This window comes from Corylus avellana, chromosome ca5, assembly GCF_901000735.1.
Source record: "Corylus avellana chromosome ca5, CavTom2PMs-1.0".
Classification (NCBI taxonomy): Eukaryota; Viridiplantae; Streptophyta; class Magnoliopsida; order Fagales; family Betulaceae; genus Corylus; species Corylus avellana.
In genome coordinates this window covers 28,245,193-28,263,371 of record NC_081545.1, presented here as the reverse complement: position 1 = coordinate 28,263,371, position 18,179 = coordinate 28,245,193, and the positions used below count along the sequence as shown (strand labels likewise).

The window sequence follows — 18,179 nt, the reverse complement described above, 5'->3', positions numbered from 1 at the left end:
CATCATCTAGAAGAATGTTTCCGGTTTTGATATCTCTATGTATGATACATACATGAAATTCCTCGTGTAGATAAGCAAGGCCCCTAGCTGTGCCCATGATTATATCATTTCTTTGTTTCCAGTTGAGAGACCCTCGTCTTTTACCTATATCAATCAATCCCATTAGAATGTTTTTGACAATACTTCTGATCTTTTTCATGAAATAGTACTTAAGCCTACATTTATGTGAAAACATTGAAGAGTTGAGCTTAAGTTACCAAACAAGAATCTATCGAGGCTGCTGTTTGCCATGTATTCATAGACAAGAAGTAGTTCTGGTCCTTTGGTGCAACACCCAAGAAGACGGATCATGTTCCGATGATGAACATTACTTATAAGCTTCACTTCACTCTCGAAATCTGCCTTTGCTCTTGAGGATTGGCCTATTGCTAGTTTCTTCACAGCAACTATCTTCCCATTTTTCAGAGTACCCTAGTCAATAATGCAAAGATAAATGGATGGAAAATCAATCAACCATAAAACCAGAGGATTATAAATGCATTAATGGTAAATCTAGATGAATATTTAATAACAAGTAAGGGCTTGTTTGGGTGTGTATTTGAGATGCCTAAAAATGCGTTTAACACTTAAAAAAAGGGTCCGTCTAAAGAAAAAAATACATGTTTGATAAAATAAATTAAAAACGCTTTTAAAAGTCTAAAAAGCCTAAAAATTGTCAAAATGCACTTTTAGCAAAGCTTAAAAATGAAGCTTTTTCCAAAGCTTTTTTTTTTTTTTTTTTTTAATTGAAAAACTCTATTTGTCAAACAATTTTTAAAAATGACTAAAACGCACTTTTGGTAAAAACTTTATTTTTTAAGCTTTACCGAAACGCGTTTTTTGACTTAAAAACTTTATTTTTCAAACACAATCTCAAACATGCTCTAAATTAACAAAAAAGTTTTACCTTATATACATCACCAAAACCTCCTTCTCCGAGTTTGTTTTCTTCACTGAAATTTTTTGTTGCAGATTTCAAATCTTTATACTTGTAATTAATTGGGCCTCGCAGCTTAGTTGCCCCTAGTATGTCACCTGCTATAAAATGATTAATTTAGAAAAAGAAAAGAAAAAAAAAAACCATAAAACATCATAAACTAAAATAGTAAAAAAAAAAAACCTTTGTCCTTCACTTAATTACCTCTATTGACTGGCTTGCTCCTTCTTAGTATTATAAACCAGACAAACAAAGCTATAATGATAATAGCACCTACGACACCCCCAACTACTCCTCCTACAATGGCTGTCTTGTTGCTTGAACTTCCTGCATGGCATCACCAATATTTTTAAGTACTGAATATATATATATATATATATATAGAGAGAGAGAGAGAGAGAGAGACCAATATATATATTGTCCAACAGTAAGAAAATAAAAGATTTGAGACTCACCATTTCCTAAAAAGGGCAGAATATTAGTAGTTTGGTTATCAGCAAAGAAGGGTGTGTCTGAGTACCTCAGAAAACACCCAGCATCAACTGCCCGAGCAACCGCACCAGGAAGACATCGTTCTGCATTGGTAGACGCCACTGTCAAGCAATCCTGACAACCTATTTCACTAACTGTTTCGACACACTGTGCCACAGCATACACAACTGTTGCATTACCAACACCACCGACCACTTCCTTCTTGCTCGCTGCAAAGAAACCATTAATCCTTGGCGTAGCAACTTGGAGATCTACTAACAGTTCTTTCACCGCAGCGCTAAAAGCATCAGTAAAAGCAGTAGGCTGCGATGTGGTCTGATTTGCACAAAGCCCTTCACCACCAGGCTGAGTGGTCTGGTCATAGAAGCTGCTGCTCTCGTACCTGAAATTTTTTTTAAAGAATATTATGTTAGAATATTACTCGAATGAAATAGATTAGACTTTTAGGATAAACTTATCAATTAAGTAATAATTTAACATAATGTCATAATAAAAATTTTAAATTTGAACATTGTTTCTGTAATTGAACTTTTTTTAAAAGCATGTTTGAAATTACGTTTGAGAAATACAGCTTTTAAATTAAAAAGAGCTTTTGGGTAAAAGCTTCATTTTTAAGTTTTTACCAAAAGTGCGTTTAGACCATTTTTAGGTTTTTTTACCCTTAAAAAAGCGCTTTTAATTTTTTTACCAAACAAATATTTTTTTTCTTCAAATGGATTTTTTGAGTGTTAAAAGTATTTTTAGGCATTTCAAACGCAATTTCAAATAAATCCTAAAGCAACAAGTAGATTTTAGTAACTACCAAGAAGCGGTGGTGCACAAAACATATAGTTAGATAATATATTTAGGATAATGAATACCGTTAATAAATTGGGGAATGCTATGGACTTTCTTAATATTTTTATAGTATTTTTTTTGTCTTATGTGGATATTATCTTTTAAATTTTTTTTTTTTTAAAAAGCAACCATTATTAATTTTACTTGATTTTAAAAAAAAAATATTATTTCAAAAAAAAAAAAAAAACACAGCATTTTCCTAATTTATACCACGTACTATGGTCTACAAGGTGGTTGGTTGCTTTAATTAGTCAATACCGGCACAGCTGTGGAATTATGAGCCACCGATAAGGACCGCACATTAAAGCTATGTTTGGCAACAGCCGGGCCAGTACTGTAGTTGGAATGGCACTGTTCCAGCTACAGTGCCAACTGACAGGTGGCAGCAAAAATTAACTTTTTTTCATATTAATTTTTTTCTTTTAAAAAAAAAAAAAAAAGGAGGAGAAAGATGGGATTGGTTCAACCACCGCCAAAGCTAAAATGGAATTGTTTGTGCCCATCTTTCTCTTCACACAATTAAAAGAATAATTTGAAAAAGAGTCAGACACAATGTCCCAATGGGTTAAGCGGGCGCTCAATTAGGTGGCTCAAATACAGAAAAAAGAATTGACTTTCATATTATTATTATTTTTAAAAGAAACAAAATAAAAAAAGAAAAAAAGAAAGATGGGTGGTTTCAATACACCCCTTAATGCGTCAGATGGCCGGGACCGCCGACAAAGAGGCCCCAGAGCCACCAACCCGATCGAGGTGGTGAATACATGGCCAAGGGGTGAGTCCAGGACCCTGCGCTGGCAAAAGAAAAGGAGAGGGATCAGTTGCTGCGTTTGGGGTGAAATGGGGACCACCTGAGAAATTTGATTGGTTTGACACCCCATCTGGCCGGTATGAACGAAAACCGCACCCATTACCAGGAGTGCGTACCCAAATGCACCGGAAATCCTTTTTTTTTTTTTTTGTGAAAAGAGGGTGAAGTGCATATCGAAGTGACTTCACCCGGATCGGCCGGGGGGTGGCTCCGGCCACCCCTTAGCTAAAATAAGGTGGGGATTCGACCACCCCATTTTGACATGAAAGTGGTAGGAACCACCCATCTTTCTCTCATTTTTTAAAAAAAAATACTCTTTCCTGCTCTTATGCCATTTTGCTAGAAAAATTTATATAAAAAAATTAATTACAACATCGGCCTGATTGGGTGAAGCGGTCTTTGTTCCGATGCGGTGCGGGCTGGAAACAATCAACGTAGGCAAAAGCTGGTCGGGTCGGCGTTTGGGGATGATGTTGAACAAGCTGTGAACCTGTCAGGAGATTATTGAAAGTCTTGTCCTATTTTCGAAACAATCACATCTCTCACACACCTCAATAACATGCAGTAATCATTTAACTATCTAACTTAACCACGGAACCACCCCCTAATAGAGATTTTGATTTTTTTTTTTTTTTTCCCTTAAATGTGCTAAAAAAGGGAATTGGTTACTGCATGTCATTGGGGTGTGTGAGGAGATGTGATTTTTTTGAAAATAGGGCAAGACTTTTAGATCATCTCCTAACCGGTATATGTAGCTGGAATAGTATCGTTTTCAGCTATGGAATTGATCCGTTTCTTAGGCAAACACATGATCTCTACGAATTTAATAATAATTTTTAAATTAAAAAACAAGTAAAAAAAAAAAATCATTCCTCATCACGACAATTAATGATAGCAAATTAATTATTTAAAAAAATCATAGTTCCACTTAATTAGGAAACATATTTTGCGCAAAAGTCGCAGTTAAACAATTTTTATGTTGTATTTGTGATATTATTTTGTTTTATTTTTGTTTTTGTTTTTTACCAATACATGAAAGATCGATGACCAATAAACAAAAAGACTAACGTGACATTTTTAACTAATTTTTAAATGAATTCTTAATAAAATAAATAATAAAAAAATCAATAATTCATTTGGAATCATAAAAATATAGTATTTACCGTTACACATGCACCTTAAATTAATCATATCATTCTTTTGACTAGCTAGCTGGTAGACTAAAAAAAAAATGCAGAAATAAATAATAAGAAAGAAGGCGCGCGTGGATCGATGGAGGTTGTACCTGAGGAAGCAGCCATCGTAGATGACGCGGGCACCGTTGGCGGCGGAGCAGTTGCGGATTTGAGAAACGGCGGCGGTGAAACAAGCGAGACAGTCAGCACTAGAGAGGTAGTCCCGGCATTGCACCAAGGCTGGCAAGGCATGGGCGGAATCCTGTGGAGTTGCGAATCTGGTGTTGGGGTTGTTGGTCAGCTGTGCTCTGAGGTTTGAGAAGGTGGCGTTTAGGTTAGTATAGAAGGACGACTCGCTGGACACGTTGTATTGGCTGCAAGCCTTATTTAAGAGATTGATCTGTGGGTCTGCCAAAACCACACCCGTCAACCACCACCATATTAACAATATCACCCCATGCTTCTTTCTATTTCGGTTCATCGATTCTTCAGCTCTTTTAGATACGTACGTAGCAGCAGGTGAAGTTTGAGAGAATGAGAAATAATTTTGAAACCAAAAGAAATAATTATCAAGGTTGTCCAACCCGATACCTTGAGGTCGAAGAAGACTTGAAGTCAAAAACTTTTTTTTTTATTCGATGGAAAACCTTGAAAGACGTCGTCCGAACATGATATATGAGGACAAAACCTTGAAAAATGTCGTCATATATCGTCATGTCTAGTTAATTTTAACTATAGTGAAATTGTATGTTTATTTTTTTACTTTTGAAACACAGACAAAAATACATATTCATTATAATTAATTAAATATTTTCTAATTCATTTGAACTGAAGAGTATTATAATTCAATGCCGTCCATCAATTAAGCACATAAGCAATTAATTAATGTGCATTACACCCGAAAGAAAAAGCAAAAAAACAATTAAATGAACAACAATGTACTCATACCTCATAAAAAAAAAAAAGGATTAAATACTTTATTGCCCCATGTAGTTTAACAATTTTATTTTTTGTCCCTTAGGGTTTAGTTTATATCATATGAGGTACCTCGAGTTTACATAAAAACAGATATAGTACCTCTATCTAAATTTCGTTCAAAATTTCATAAAGTCACATCAGCACCATTAAAAAATTGACGCGTGTTCATATACCTAATTATGACCACATCTTTTCAACCGCGAGAGGATGATATAGATCAATCGTCTACAACTTGAAGAAGTATAAGCGAAAGGATGTATTGTACTTACGATTCAACAAGTACCGAAGAGTTCTCTTAACCTTCGTTCAAGGGTCAAGAAATACCAAGAAGAAAAGTATACCCTTAAAGCAGACTTAAAAAAAAAAGAAGGGAAAACTTCACTAAGGACCTCCAAACTTTCACCCATTTTGAAATACCCCCCCTGAACTTCAAAATATCTCAATTTAGTCCCCTGAACTTTCAATTGCTTTCAATTTGGATCCCTCTATCAGATTTTAAACGTCACATGACGTTTATATCCCTGACTTTTGTGTAAAATTTCAACTTCTAAAACGTTTTTTTATTTTTAAAAAAACAAAAATCATGTATATTTTGGTCTTTTTTTGAATTTTTAACGGCTAAAATTAACGAAATGATCCAAATTGAGAGCAATTGAAAGTTCAGGGGACTAAATTGAGAAATTTTGAAGTTCAAGGGGGGTATTTCAAAACCGGTGGAAGTTTGGGGGTCCTTAGTGAAGTTTCCCAAAAAATAAAAACTCTATTTTGAAAGCGTATTTAATGTCTAAACCTTATCAGTTATCATTCAGAGTTAAAATTTCAAAAATAGTCATTAAGAGGTAGTTCAATCAGCTGGGACCACGCTTAATGAAGCGGAGCTTAATAGTTCGAATTCCTCTCCCCCTCTTATGTGGACATGTCAAAAAGAAAAAAAAACAAAATCAACAATAATTTTTTTTTTCCAAATAAATTACCAAACACCTTTAATACCACAAATTATAATTCATTAGGGAATGAATTTCATTCCAATGTAAACCTATAGGTTCAAAAGCCTTTATCCAACGCACACAAGAAACTATGTATCAATCTTTATACACAAAGTGACAGTACTTGAGAGTTTCAATTATGTTTTACATTAACGACCAGAGACCTGAGAGAGACAGAGGCAGTGGTATTAGATGTAGATGATGCGGTTGAAGTGGATGTCTCTCCACGAACCTTCTTCTGATCAGTATCAACGTAGGCTGGCTTGCTTGGTGGCTGCCGCTCCACTGACCCTTTGCTTTTGAGCAAAACGACAACTTCAGACATTGAGGGCCTCAGAGCAGGTGATGATTGAATGCATAACAGAGCAATCTCTATAATTCCTTTCACTTCTTCTGTTGTATACTCGTTTGGGTCTAAGGTTTCGTCCACCAACTCCTGATGCTCGTCATTCTCATACAATTTCCATGCCTATTAATTGCAACGTCAAATAGGGGAAAAAAAGTTTTAGTATTGTGATGATATTGCAGTATTTATATAAGCATATTTGATATGGGAAATTACCCGTTCAAGGAGGTACTCGCCATTGGGATCATTCTTCACCTCGTTCATTCTTCGGCCACATATAATCTCAAGAACCACGACACCAAAACTGTAGATATCTACCTTCTCTGATAACTGACCATGGATTGTATATTCAGGTGCTGTATACCCTCTAATGGATTAATTAGATAAAATTAGCTATCATTTAATAATGGTAATCAAGGAACAAAAAGAACAAGCTTAAAAGAAAGTGGGGTGGTTAATTCTATAACTTGTAACTAGTTGAATTGGCTTACAATGTTCCTGCGAATCTGGTGTTGAGATGGCTTTTATCCTCGGGTAGAAGCCTTGCTAACCCAAAATCTGCAATCTTGGCTTGGAAATCATCATCTAGAAGAATGTTGTCGGTTTTAATATCTCTATGTATGATGCATACATGGAATTCCTCGTGTAGATAAGCAAGGCCCCTAGCTGTGCCCATGATTATATCATTTCTTTGTTTCCAGTTGAGAGACCCGCGTCTTTCACCTATGTCAATCTCATTATAATGTTTGAATTAAATACAAGTTACAAAACAAGTCAAAAGATCCCATTTAAACGTTAAATGCATTTATGTGAAAGCATTGAAGAGTTGAGCTTAAGTTACCAAACAAGAATTTATCGAGGCTGCTGTTTGCCATGTATTCATAGACAAGAAGTAGTTCTGGTCCTTTGGTGCAACACCCAAGAAGACGGATCATGTTCCGATGATGAACATTACTTATAAGCTTCACTTCACTCTCGAAATCTGCCTTTGCCCTTGAAGATTGGCTAATAGCTAGTTTCTTTACAGCAACTATCTTCCCATTTTTCAGAGTACCCTAGTCAATAACGCAAAGATAAAAGAGATAGAAAATTAATCAACCATAAAGCTAGAGGATTATAAATGCATTAATGGTAAATTTAAATGAATATCTAATAACAACTAAGGACCTGTTTGGGTGTGCATTTGAGGGGCTTAAAAGTGCGTTTAATACTCAAAAAGTCTATATGAAGAAAAAAAAAAATACATGTTTGATATAAAAAAATTAAAAGCGCTTTTAAGGTTCTAAAAAACTCAAAAATGTTCAAAACACACTTTTGGCAAAAACTTAAAAATCGTTTTTTGACTTAAAAGCTCTATTTCTCAAACGCAATCCGAAACAAATTCTAAAAATGACTAAAACGCATTTTGAAGCTTTTGCCAAAAAAACTATTTTTTTGACATAAAAGTTATATTTTTCAAACACAATATCCAACATACTCTAAATAAGGAAAAAAGTTTTACCTTGTATACATCACCAAAACCTCCTTCTCCGAGTTTGTTTTCTTCATTGAAATTTTTTGTTGCAGATTTCAAATCTTTGTACTTGTAATTCACTGGGCCTTGCAGCTCAGTTGCCCCTAGTATGTCACCTGCTATGGAGTATAAAAAGGTTATGGTCAGTTAATATAATAACTACTCGCTTTCTTTATACTTTACAATATATGACACAACCTTACAAGTACACTCACAACAAAATCTTTAGTGTTCACATTAATTACCTCTAATAATTGGCTTGCGCCTTCTTAGTATTATAAACCAGACAAACACAGCTAAAATGAGAACAGCACCTACGACACCCCCAACCACTACTCCAATGATAATGGCTTTCTTGGTGCTTGAGCTTCCTGTAATTAAAAGTAGGGCATCACCCATTTCAGTAATAAAAAAAAAGATTTGAAACTAATTACGTACAAAGCAGGAAAATTGGAAAAAAGATCTCATTAATTACTCAAGACTCACCATTTCCTAAGAAGGGCAAAATATTAGTAGTTTGGTTATCAGCAAAGAAGGGCGTCTCTGAGTACCTCAGGAAACACCCAGTATCAATTGCACGACCAACTACACTAGGAATACATACTTCTGCATTTCTGGACGCAACTGTCAAGCAATCCTGACAACCTATTTCACTAACTGTTTCAGCACACTGCGCCACAGCATACACTGTTGCGTTACCAGCACTACCAACCGCTTCCTTCTTGCTCGCAGCAAAGAAACCATTAATCCTAGGCGTTGCAACCTGGAGATCTGCTAACAATTCTTTCACGGCAGCACTAAAAGCAGTAGGCTGCGATGCTGTCTGATTTCCGCAAATCCCTTCATTTCCAGGCTCAGTGGTTTGGTCATAGAAGCTACTGCTCTCGTAGCTGAAAGAAAATTTAAAAAATTTGTTATAATGTTAATTAAATAATTAATTAAGTTTACTTTTTTAATATTTTGAGATAAATGGTAATTTAATATATATGGTTTGAGAGTAAAAGTTTTTAGTTGGAACATGTAGTTTAATGAGGTGCACAAAACATGTAGTTTGATATTGAGAAATGCAATTTAATATTTTTCGTCATTTAATATTATTATTGTTATTATTTTTAAAAAGTAACTATTAAATTTGTAAAACCCACTTAAGTGAAGGTACTGTAAATCTTGCATATCAAATAATTAATTTCAAAGAAAAAAAATAATATATAGCATTGCTCCTTAGTCGTTAGATATTATAATTTATAGTAGCCTAAGTAGTAGGATAATGAATACGACGTAGTACCATACTATGGTCGGCAGATTCGGATCCTCTTTAGTTCAAAATTAATTAAAAAATATCCAGTTAATTGTCAAAATCTCTCTAAAGAGATCCTGAGGCTATAAATAAACATATGTCATATTAATAAAAAAAAATTAATTAAATATTATGTATTTTTTTTAAAATAATTAAAAAAAAAAAACTTAACGGGGTGGCTGCAACAGGGGTGGCCGGCCACCCCCTTAAGTTTTTTATGATTATTTTTAAAATATATATATTATCAATGGGACACATGTTTCATTTATGAGAAATGCTAAAATATAATAAAAACTTCACATTTTGCCCATAAAAGTTCAAGTGGCAAGATGTCACATCATATTTTTAGTGAAAGGAAAAAAGACAAAACAAAACAAAAAACAAATAATGTGGCATCTAGCCACATAAATTTTTATGAGCAAAATATAAAATTTTTATTAGATTCTAGCATATTTCTTCATTTATAATCTCAATATCTCTCTAGAGAGATCTTGAACATTGACTATATATTCCCCAGTCTATTAATTTAGACTAGAAAGATTGATGGAGGTGTTTGTTAAACAACACCCCCCACTATGGCACTGTTCATGTGTAAAAATAAAATAATGATTGATACGGGAAAATGAAAAAGTAGTATTAAAAAGTGAAAATTTTTATTTTGTAGTGATTTTTTTATTTGAATAGTAATAAAAAGTAAGTGATATAATATAAAAGTGAATGATTTGATATATAAGTAAGAATGTTTTTTTTTAAAAAAAATGAAGTGAATAACGTGGTGAAATGTGGAGAAATATGGGGGGATGGGATGGGATTTAACAAACAAGGTTGCATGTTACATGGTGGGCTGCTTAAGTTGAAGTCAATGCCCGCGGGCACAGCGGTGGCCGGTGGAATTATCTGTCTAGATCTACCCATTGCCAGCTTAACAAATAATTATATCGTGGCTATGAGACAGTTTAATTAACAGATTCTTAGAAAACAAAGCGTGCCAACTGTTAACGGTATAAACCAATTAACCCAAATGGAATTTTTGAATTCTTTCGTCCCCAGTCCCCACTAGTCAAATTAATATTCAATTCAAGCAACTATAAAAGAAAAGAAAACACACGATTAAGGGACAATTAATGACTACAAAATTAATTATTAAAAAAATATGTAATTCCACCGAACCCCCTCCCCACTGGTAAAGTTAACATGACGATGGTTGCGTGTAAGTAAGGGCATTTCGTTCCAGAAAAAAACTATAGGGTTTAATATTTATATAAACCATAGTTATATTTTTTATTTTAATAATGACCATAGAAAAGGGCTAGTCAATTTAATTTTTTTATTTTATAAAAGCTTAATTTCATTTAATAAATAAACAAATGATATACAAATACAATATCAATCTGCATTATTTTATTATAATATAATGATCGAAAGCGTGGATGGAGGGTGTATACCTACCGGAGGAAGCAGCCGTCGTAGATGACGCGGGCACCGTTGGCGGCGGAGCAGTTGCGGATTTGAGCGACAGCGGCGGTGAAACAAGCGAGACAGTCGGCGGTAGAGAGGTAGTTCCGGCACTGGACCATGGCGTAGGCGGAACCCGTGACTTGCTGTGCAGTTGCGAATCTGGTGTTGGTGTTGTTGTTGAGCTGTGCTCTGAGGCTGGAGAAGGTGGCGTTTAGGCTTGCATAGAAGGCCGACTCGTTGGACACGTTGTATTGGCTGCAGCCGCTGTTTAAGAGATTGATCTGTGGGTCTGCAACAACCACAGCCGTCAACCACCACCATATTAACAATATCATTGACAACACCCCATGCTTCTTTCTATTTGGGTTCATCTTCAAGCTCGGAAGTAGTACGTAGCAGTACTTGGTATATATATATAGGAGTTAGTCAGTTTAGTTAGGTAAAGTTTCATGTTGATTTAATTAGTAAACATAATTTAAATTCTCTCGGTCAACTATATTGGGCTAATAGGGTTAGTTTGGATAGAAATTAAGTATGATAAAAAGGATCGATATAAATTTGAAATCCAAAATAAAATAAAAAATAAAAAAATAAAAAAACAATGTCACCATCGATGACGGGGTTCAGTGGTACGGTCTTGTAGTTATGTACGCACTAAAGAGCGAGTTAAAATCGTGTAATGAAAATAACTCACTTTTGATTAGTATTAGTCACTTTGTCCAACCCTCCCCCACAAGCCCCACCCCACTACGGTCAACATTTGTTTATGCCCAGTCGTCAACTCCACTCTACCATTTTTTTTTTTTTTTTTGAATGTCCATATTTGAGGATAATGGTGATGCAAGACTATATTGTTTATGCCTGGTCGTCCACTCCTTTGCTCCTTGCTCTGATGTTTGCTGGTGTGTCTTGGTGTTTTTTGTTGTTTTTTCCTGTATTTTCTTGCTTGTTTTATTGTCCTGGCGTTTGAGCTTAGGACGTAAATAATTTTCTGGCCTTTCAGGTCGAGAAGGACTAGTTTTGGCGTGGTGCTTTTGCTCATGCCTGGAAAATGGCTACCTATATCTCGGATTGAATTTGTACCGGACAGATTTGTTCTATAAGCTAAAGATTAGGCATGGATTAGCGGATGTAGACGTCATAGAATTTCAATATAAGATTTGTATGTTTTTAACTTCTATGACGTGTAATCTTTTAGCTTCGGTTATGAATTTTAGAGCTTTATGCTCTATAATTATAAGAGCTTTTATGCTCTTGATTATTCATGAATGAATTTCTCTTAAAAAAATAATAAGAATAATAAGAATAAGAAAAAAAAAGCTCTCTTCCACGAGAGAGCTCAACCCAACATTACTCCTTTCTTCCAAGCTAGATTTGTTCGTCTTCGCCGTTCCTGTCCACTAATGCCCCACTCCACCACTTTTCCCACCCTACTACAAAAAAAAAAAAAAATCAATTTCTGACATGGCTACAGTACACGACTTTTTACCACGTCAGTAAATATTTTTCTGACATGGCAAAGTTGGCACATCAGTAATTACTGAAGTGATTTTTTAACACGTCAAAAATTTCTAACATGTGAAAATGCCACATCAGAAATTTCTGACGTGGTAAAATGCTGGCATGTCACTAAAAAAATTAGCAAGACATTCAACTTGTTCCCTCTCCTTTCCCTCTTTTATTATTTATTCTTTCCAGATCTTCTTTTTTTTCCGGATCTTCTTTCCCTCTCTCAATCTCCCTCTTCTCTCTTCACTACGGCCAGCTCCCTCTTCTCTCACCATCTCCCTCTTCTCTCTCAGTCTCTCTACACGGTAGCAAAAGAAAAGCGGGCGCAGAGATGAAGAAGAAAAAGAAAATGAGAAGAGAAGAAGAAGAGAAGCAAAAAAAAAAAAAAAAAGGGAGAAGAGAAGATAAGAAGATTTTTTGGGTTTTTGAAAATTTGTTGGGTTTGACGTTTGGATTTTTGATTTTTTAGGTTGATTTTTTTATTTGAATTTTTGATTTTTTGAAGATTTTTTGGGTTTGAGTTTTTCAAAATGGAGAAAAGAAGAGAGAGAGAGAGTGAGAAAATGGAAAAAAAAGACTACCGTGACACTAGTCAATAATTCATTTGGAATCATAAAAATATAGTATTTACCGTTACACTTACACCTTAAATTAATCATATCATTCTTTTGACTAGCTAGCTAGTAGAATAAAAAAAAAATGCAGAAATAAATAATAAGAAAGAAGGCGCGCGTGGATCGATGGAGGTTGTACCTGAGGAAGCATGTTACAATCCTAGGTCTATTAGTAATCTATTAGTAGTCTCTGCCTTGTCTCTTAACTTGGTTAAGAGTTATCTTTATTATTTCCATATGATTGTTATTTTTTCTTATTTCTTGTTAATGTCGTAGTTCTTAAATAAATAGGATTTCCAAGCCCTTGTTGGAGTTGTAAGGTATTTCCTTTATGGTGCCTTATGTCTCCCAGTCCTAGTAGTATAGGTTTACAAACTCTAGAGTAAATCTATGTCGGTTGTAACCTCTATTTAAAGCAGACTTTTGCAATAATATTGGCAGAGAATATTTCAGTAAAATTAACACTTTGTGTTATGAGGTTTGGGGTCTCTCTAACGATCTCAATTTTCTGCAATCATAGGTAGGAAACGCAAGACTAGTCCTATTTTTCTATGTACCCAAGGTCCAGTTATGAGATCTATTACTTAGGCTCGTAACAAAGCAGCCATCATAGATGACGCGGGCCCCGTTGGCCGCGGAGCAGTTGCGGATTTGAGAAACGGCGGCAGTGAAACAAGCGAGACAGTCAGCACTAGAGAGGTAGTTCCGGCACCGCACCAAGGCTGGCAAGGCATGGGCGGAATCCTGTGGAGTTGCGAATCTGGTGTTGGTGTTGTTGGTCAGCTGTGCTCTGAGGTTGGAGAAGGTGGCGTTTAGGTTAGTATAGAAGGACGACTCGCTGGACACGTTGTATTGGCTGCAAGCCTTATTTAAGAGATTGATTTATGGGTCTGCCAAAGCCACACCCGTCAACCACCACCATCTTAACAATATCACCCCATGCTAGCTTCTTTCTATTTCGGTTCATCGATTCTTCAGCTCTTTTAGATACGTAGCAGCAGGTGAAGTTTGAGAGAATGAGAAATAATTTTGAAACCAAAAGAAATAATTATCAAGGTTGTCCATACGGCTGAAATAGCGGTTGCGGTTAGTGGTGGCGGACGCAGGATTTTTCCTACGTGGGAGCATTTTTTTAATGAATAAAATAATTAAAATAACTAAAAAATAATTAAATATAAAAAATAATTTTTTGGTCTTCTTTTTGCATTGCTGTATTTTTTTAATGAATACAAAAATAAAGTTGAACAAAAATAAAACCAACTGAACAAGTGAATAATTCAACAAAATTTTTAATTATGTTTTAAAACATATAAATAGAACTTACAATTTGTTTTGTCACTACTAGCGCTAATTCAATTGTCCTATTTGTAGATATGCTCTTCGAATTTAGTCTCTATCACTAAGATGATAATCACACTTCTTTTTTTCTTTTTTTAAAGTAAGGATCTCTGGATAGATTTGCTAAATCTACTTCAACACGAGGTTGTTTAGAATTTGATTGGAGGTCAATAGAATCGTTATTTTTCTCCATAATTTTAGACAACTACAATTATATATTTATACAATTAAAATATGAAAATATATATATATATATAAAAACAATTAGCAAAAATACGCTTAATAGCAATATAATTATATAAATATTAAGACAATCCATTTAAAAGAACAATTATTTTTACAAGGCTAACAAGCACGCGTGTTTTATTTTTACAAAGTCTTTTATTTTGTTTTTAATTTATAGAGCCGCTGTTCCCCACTTTGGGCTTGGATTCTTATTATTATTTTTTTTTAACTTACACGGCTGCTGTTCCCCATCATTCTTTACTTTTTTTTTATTGTTTTGTTTATATTTGTTGCAGCCTGTCCCCACTCCCCAGTCAATATTCCTAAAAAAGAAAACGCACCGTTTAGAATACTATTCATCGTCTTCTTCCTTCCCTTCGTTTGAAACACTAAGTTTCTAATTTTTTTCAAATTTCATTTTACGAAGGGGCATAATATATGGTTGAAGCATGAGGGAGAGGGCATAATCATGGTTGAAGGGCATACTTATGCCTGAGAGAGGGCATAATCACGGCTAAGTGGCATACAAAAAAATTATACCAAAGGGCAAGGAGAATTTTATGCCCCCAGTCGACCCCCTGATCCGCCCTTGGAGGTTAGCGGTTAGTGGTTAAAACCGCTAACCGCAACTGTCTAGGCGGTTAGTAATTTTTACTAACCGCCTTCGCTAACCGGGTAGCGATTAACTGTCTAGGCGGTCAACTGCCCGATTAGCGATTAACCGCTTTGAGATAACCACTTTTTTCTAACCCCTTTTTTTGGGCCTTTTTTTTTTGACCAATTTTGGGCTAGTTTTGGATTGGTTTTGGGCCAGTTTTGGGCTCACTTTAAAAAAATTTTGTTGCTCATTTTAAAGTTTTTTTTTTTTTTTCAAATAAAATTCTCCATTAATGGGTTGCAACAGTATTGAAAAGCTCTTAAACAAGAAGAAATCAATAATAAATAATTACAAAGAAAATTTTCTAAATCCAAAAGGACCCCATTGTATGATCAAAATAAAAATAATGATCTAAATATTTCCAGGTCATATGAATATGTACAAAGGAAAAAAGAAAAAAAAAAAAACAATGGATTTTTTTGTTTACCTATGCTGCATTGGACACAGTTGACACATGGTGTCAATATGGGAGAAGAGAGAGAGAAATCTGGATTTTTCAGAGTGTTATGGAGGAAGAGAGAGAACTGCACTGCGTGAGGCATTGTGCTTGAGCTTTGGGGGAATTGAACCCCGGATTTCTTGGTGAAAAAATGGCGCATTTACCACTATGCTACAATAACTTATTGAGATTTATTATATGAAATATATATATATAATATAAATATATATTATATTTAAAAAAAGCGGTTAGCGGGTAGCTATTAGCGGATTTTTAAAACTCACTAATCGCAACTGCCTAGGCAGTTAGCGATTTTTACTAACCACTTTCAAAGCAGTTAGACAGTTAGCGGTTACGGTTATGCGGTTTTAAATTTCACCCATAACTGTCCAACCCGATACCTTGAGGTCGAAGAAGACTTGAAGTCAACACTTTTTTTTTTTTTTTTTATTCGATGGAAAACCTTGAAAGACGTCGTCCGAACATGATATATGAGGACAAAACCTTGAAAGATGTCGAAACATGATATATCTTCATATCTAGCTAATTATATTGAAGGGGTATTTTTATCTTTTTACTTTTAAAAATATAAACAAAAATACCCATTCACTATAACTAATTGGATATTTTTTAGTTTATTCGAACTGAAAAGTATTTTAAATCAATGTCGTCCATCAATTAAGCACATAAACAATTAATTAATGTGCATTACACCCAAAAGAAAAAACAAAAAAACAATTAAATGAACAACAATGTACTCATACCTCATAAAAAAAGAGTTAAATACTTTATTGCTCCATGTGGTTTAACAATTTTATTTTTTGTCCCTTAGGATTTAGTTTATATCACATGAGATACCTCAAGTTTACATAAAGACGAAGATGATACATTCATCTAAATTCCATTCAAAATTTCATAAAGTCACGTTAGTACCATTAAAAAATTGACGCGTGTTCGTATACCTAATTATGACCCGGTCTTTTCAACCGTGAGAGGATGATAGATCAATCGTCCACAACTTGAAGAAGTATAAGCCAAGGATGTATTGTACTCGCGATTCAACAAGTACCGAAGAGTTCTCTTAACCTCGTTCGAGGGTCAACAAGTTCCAAGAAGAAAAGTATACCCTTAAAGGCTTAAAGCAGACTTCTTCTTTTTCTTTTTTTCTTTAAAAAAAAAAAAAAAAAAAACTCTATTTCTACTTTAAAGGTTCTGAAAGTGTATTTAATGTCTAAACCTTATAAGTAATCATTCAGAGTTAAAATTTTGAAAATAGTCATTAAGAGGTAGCTCAATCAGTTAGGATTACGTTTAATGAAGCGGAGGTCACTAGTTTCAATCCCCCTCTCCCTCTTGTGTAGATATGTAAAAAAAAAAAAAAATTTCAAATTTTTTTTTTATTCCGAATAAATTATCAAACACCTTTAATACCACATGCAAATTCTAATTCATTAGGGAATGAATTTCATTCCAATGTAAACCTATAGCCTCAAAAGCCTTTATCCAACGCACACAAGAAACTATATATCAATCTTTATACACAAAGTGACACTTGAGAGTTTCATATATGTTTTACATTAGCGACCCGAGACCTGAGAAATAGAGGCAGTGGCATTAGATGTTGATGATGCGGTTGAAGTGGACGTGTCTCCACGAACCTTCTTCTGATCAGTATCAACGTAGGCTGGCGTGCTTGGTGGCTGCCGCTCCACTGACCTTTTACTTTTGAGCAAAACGACAACTTCAGACATTGAAGGCCTCAGAGCAGGTGATGACTGAATGCACAACAGAGCAATCTCTATAATTCCTCTCACTTCTTCTGTCGTATACTCGTTTGGGTCTAATGTTTCGTCCACCAACTCCTGATGCTTGTCATTCTCATACAATTTCCATGCCTATTAATTGCAACATCAAATAGGGGAAAAAAAGTTTTAGTATTGTGATGATATTGCACTATATATATAAGTATATTTGATATGGGAAATTACCCGTTCAAGGAGGTACTCGCCATTGGGATCATTCTTCACCTCGCTAATTCTTCGGCCACATATAATCTCAAGAACAACGACACCAAAACTGTAGATATCTACCTTCTCTGATAGCTGACCATGGATTGCATATTCAGGTGCTGTATACCCTCTAATGGATTAATTAGATAAAATTAGCTATCATTTAATAATGGTAATCAATGAACAAAAAGAACAAGCTTGAAAGAAAGTGGGGTGGTTAATTCTATAACTTGTAACTAGTTGAATTGGCTTACAATGTTCCTGCAAATCTAGTGCTGAGATGACTTTTATCCTCAGGTAGAAGCCTTGCTAATCCAAAATCTGCAATCTTGGCTTGGAAATCATCATCTAGAAGAATGTTGCCAGTTTTGATATCTCTATGTATGATACATACATGGAATTCCTCGTGCAGATAAGCAAGGCCCTTAGCTGTGCCCATGATTATATCATTTCTTTGTTTCCAATTGAGAGACCCACGTCTTTCACCTATGTCAATCCCATTTTAATGTTTGAATTAA

At 34.8% G+C, this 18,179-nt stretch overlaps 2 protein-coding genes and 1 pseudogene across 2 annotated transcripts in view; all 3 read right to left on the bottom strand.

Moving 5' to 3' along the window:
• Position 1: 1 nt before the first annotated feature.
• Positions 2–4,772, bottom strand: LOC132182081 (cysteine-rich receptor-like protein kinase 2; the record flags this gene model as incomplete). Its single annotated transcript, XM_059595287.1, has 6 exons — positions 4,402–4,772; positions 1,432–1,850; positions 1,181–1,303; positions 947–1,074; positions 258–471; positions 2–144 (listed from the first exon to the last, which is right to left on the bottom strand). Coding segments are annotated over exons 1-6 (1,398 nt in total), but the record flags the coding sequence as incomplete, so codon positions are not given.
• Positions 4,773–6,404: 1,632 nt separating this feature from the next.
• LOC132182080 (cold-responsive protein kinase 1-like) lies at positions 6,405–11,240 on the bottom strand (annotated as a pseudogene).
• A 5,818-nt stretch (positions 11,241–17,058) lies between these two features.
• The window catches only part of LOC132182079 (cold-responsive protein kinase 1-like), a 10,504-nt gene continuing 9,383 nt past the window's right edge, over positions 17,059–18,179 (bottom strand). Inside the window, exons 8-9 of the mRNA XM_059595286.1 lie at positions 17,641–17,791; positions 17,059–17,547 (exon numbers count right to left, since the gene is read on the bottom strand). Of these exons, the coding sequence (XP_059451269.1) occupies positions 17,230–17,547; positions 17,641–17,791 (469 nt within the window). The 3' untranslated portion in view covers positions 17,059–17,229. The remainder of the gene's footprint in view (positions 17,548–17,640; positions 17,792–18,179) is intronic.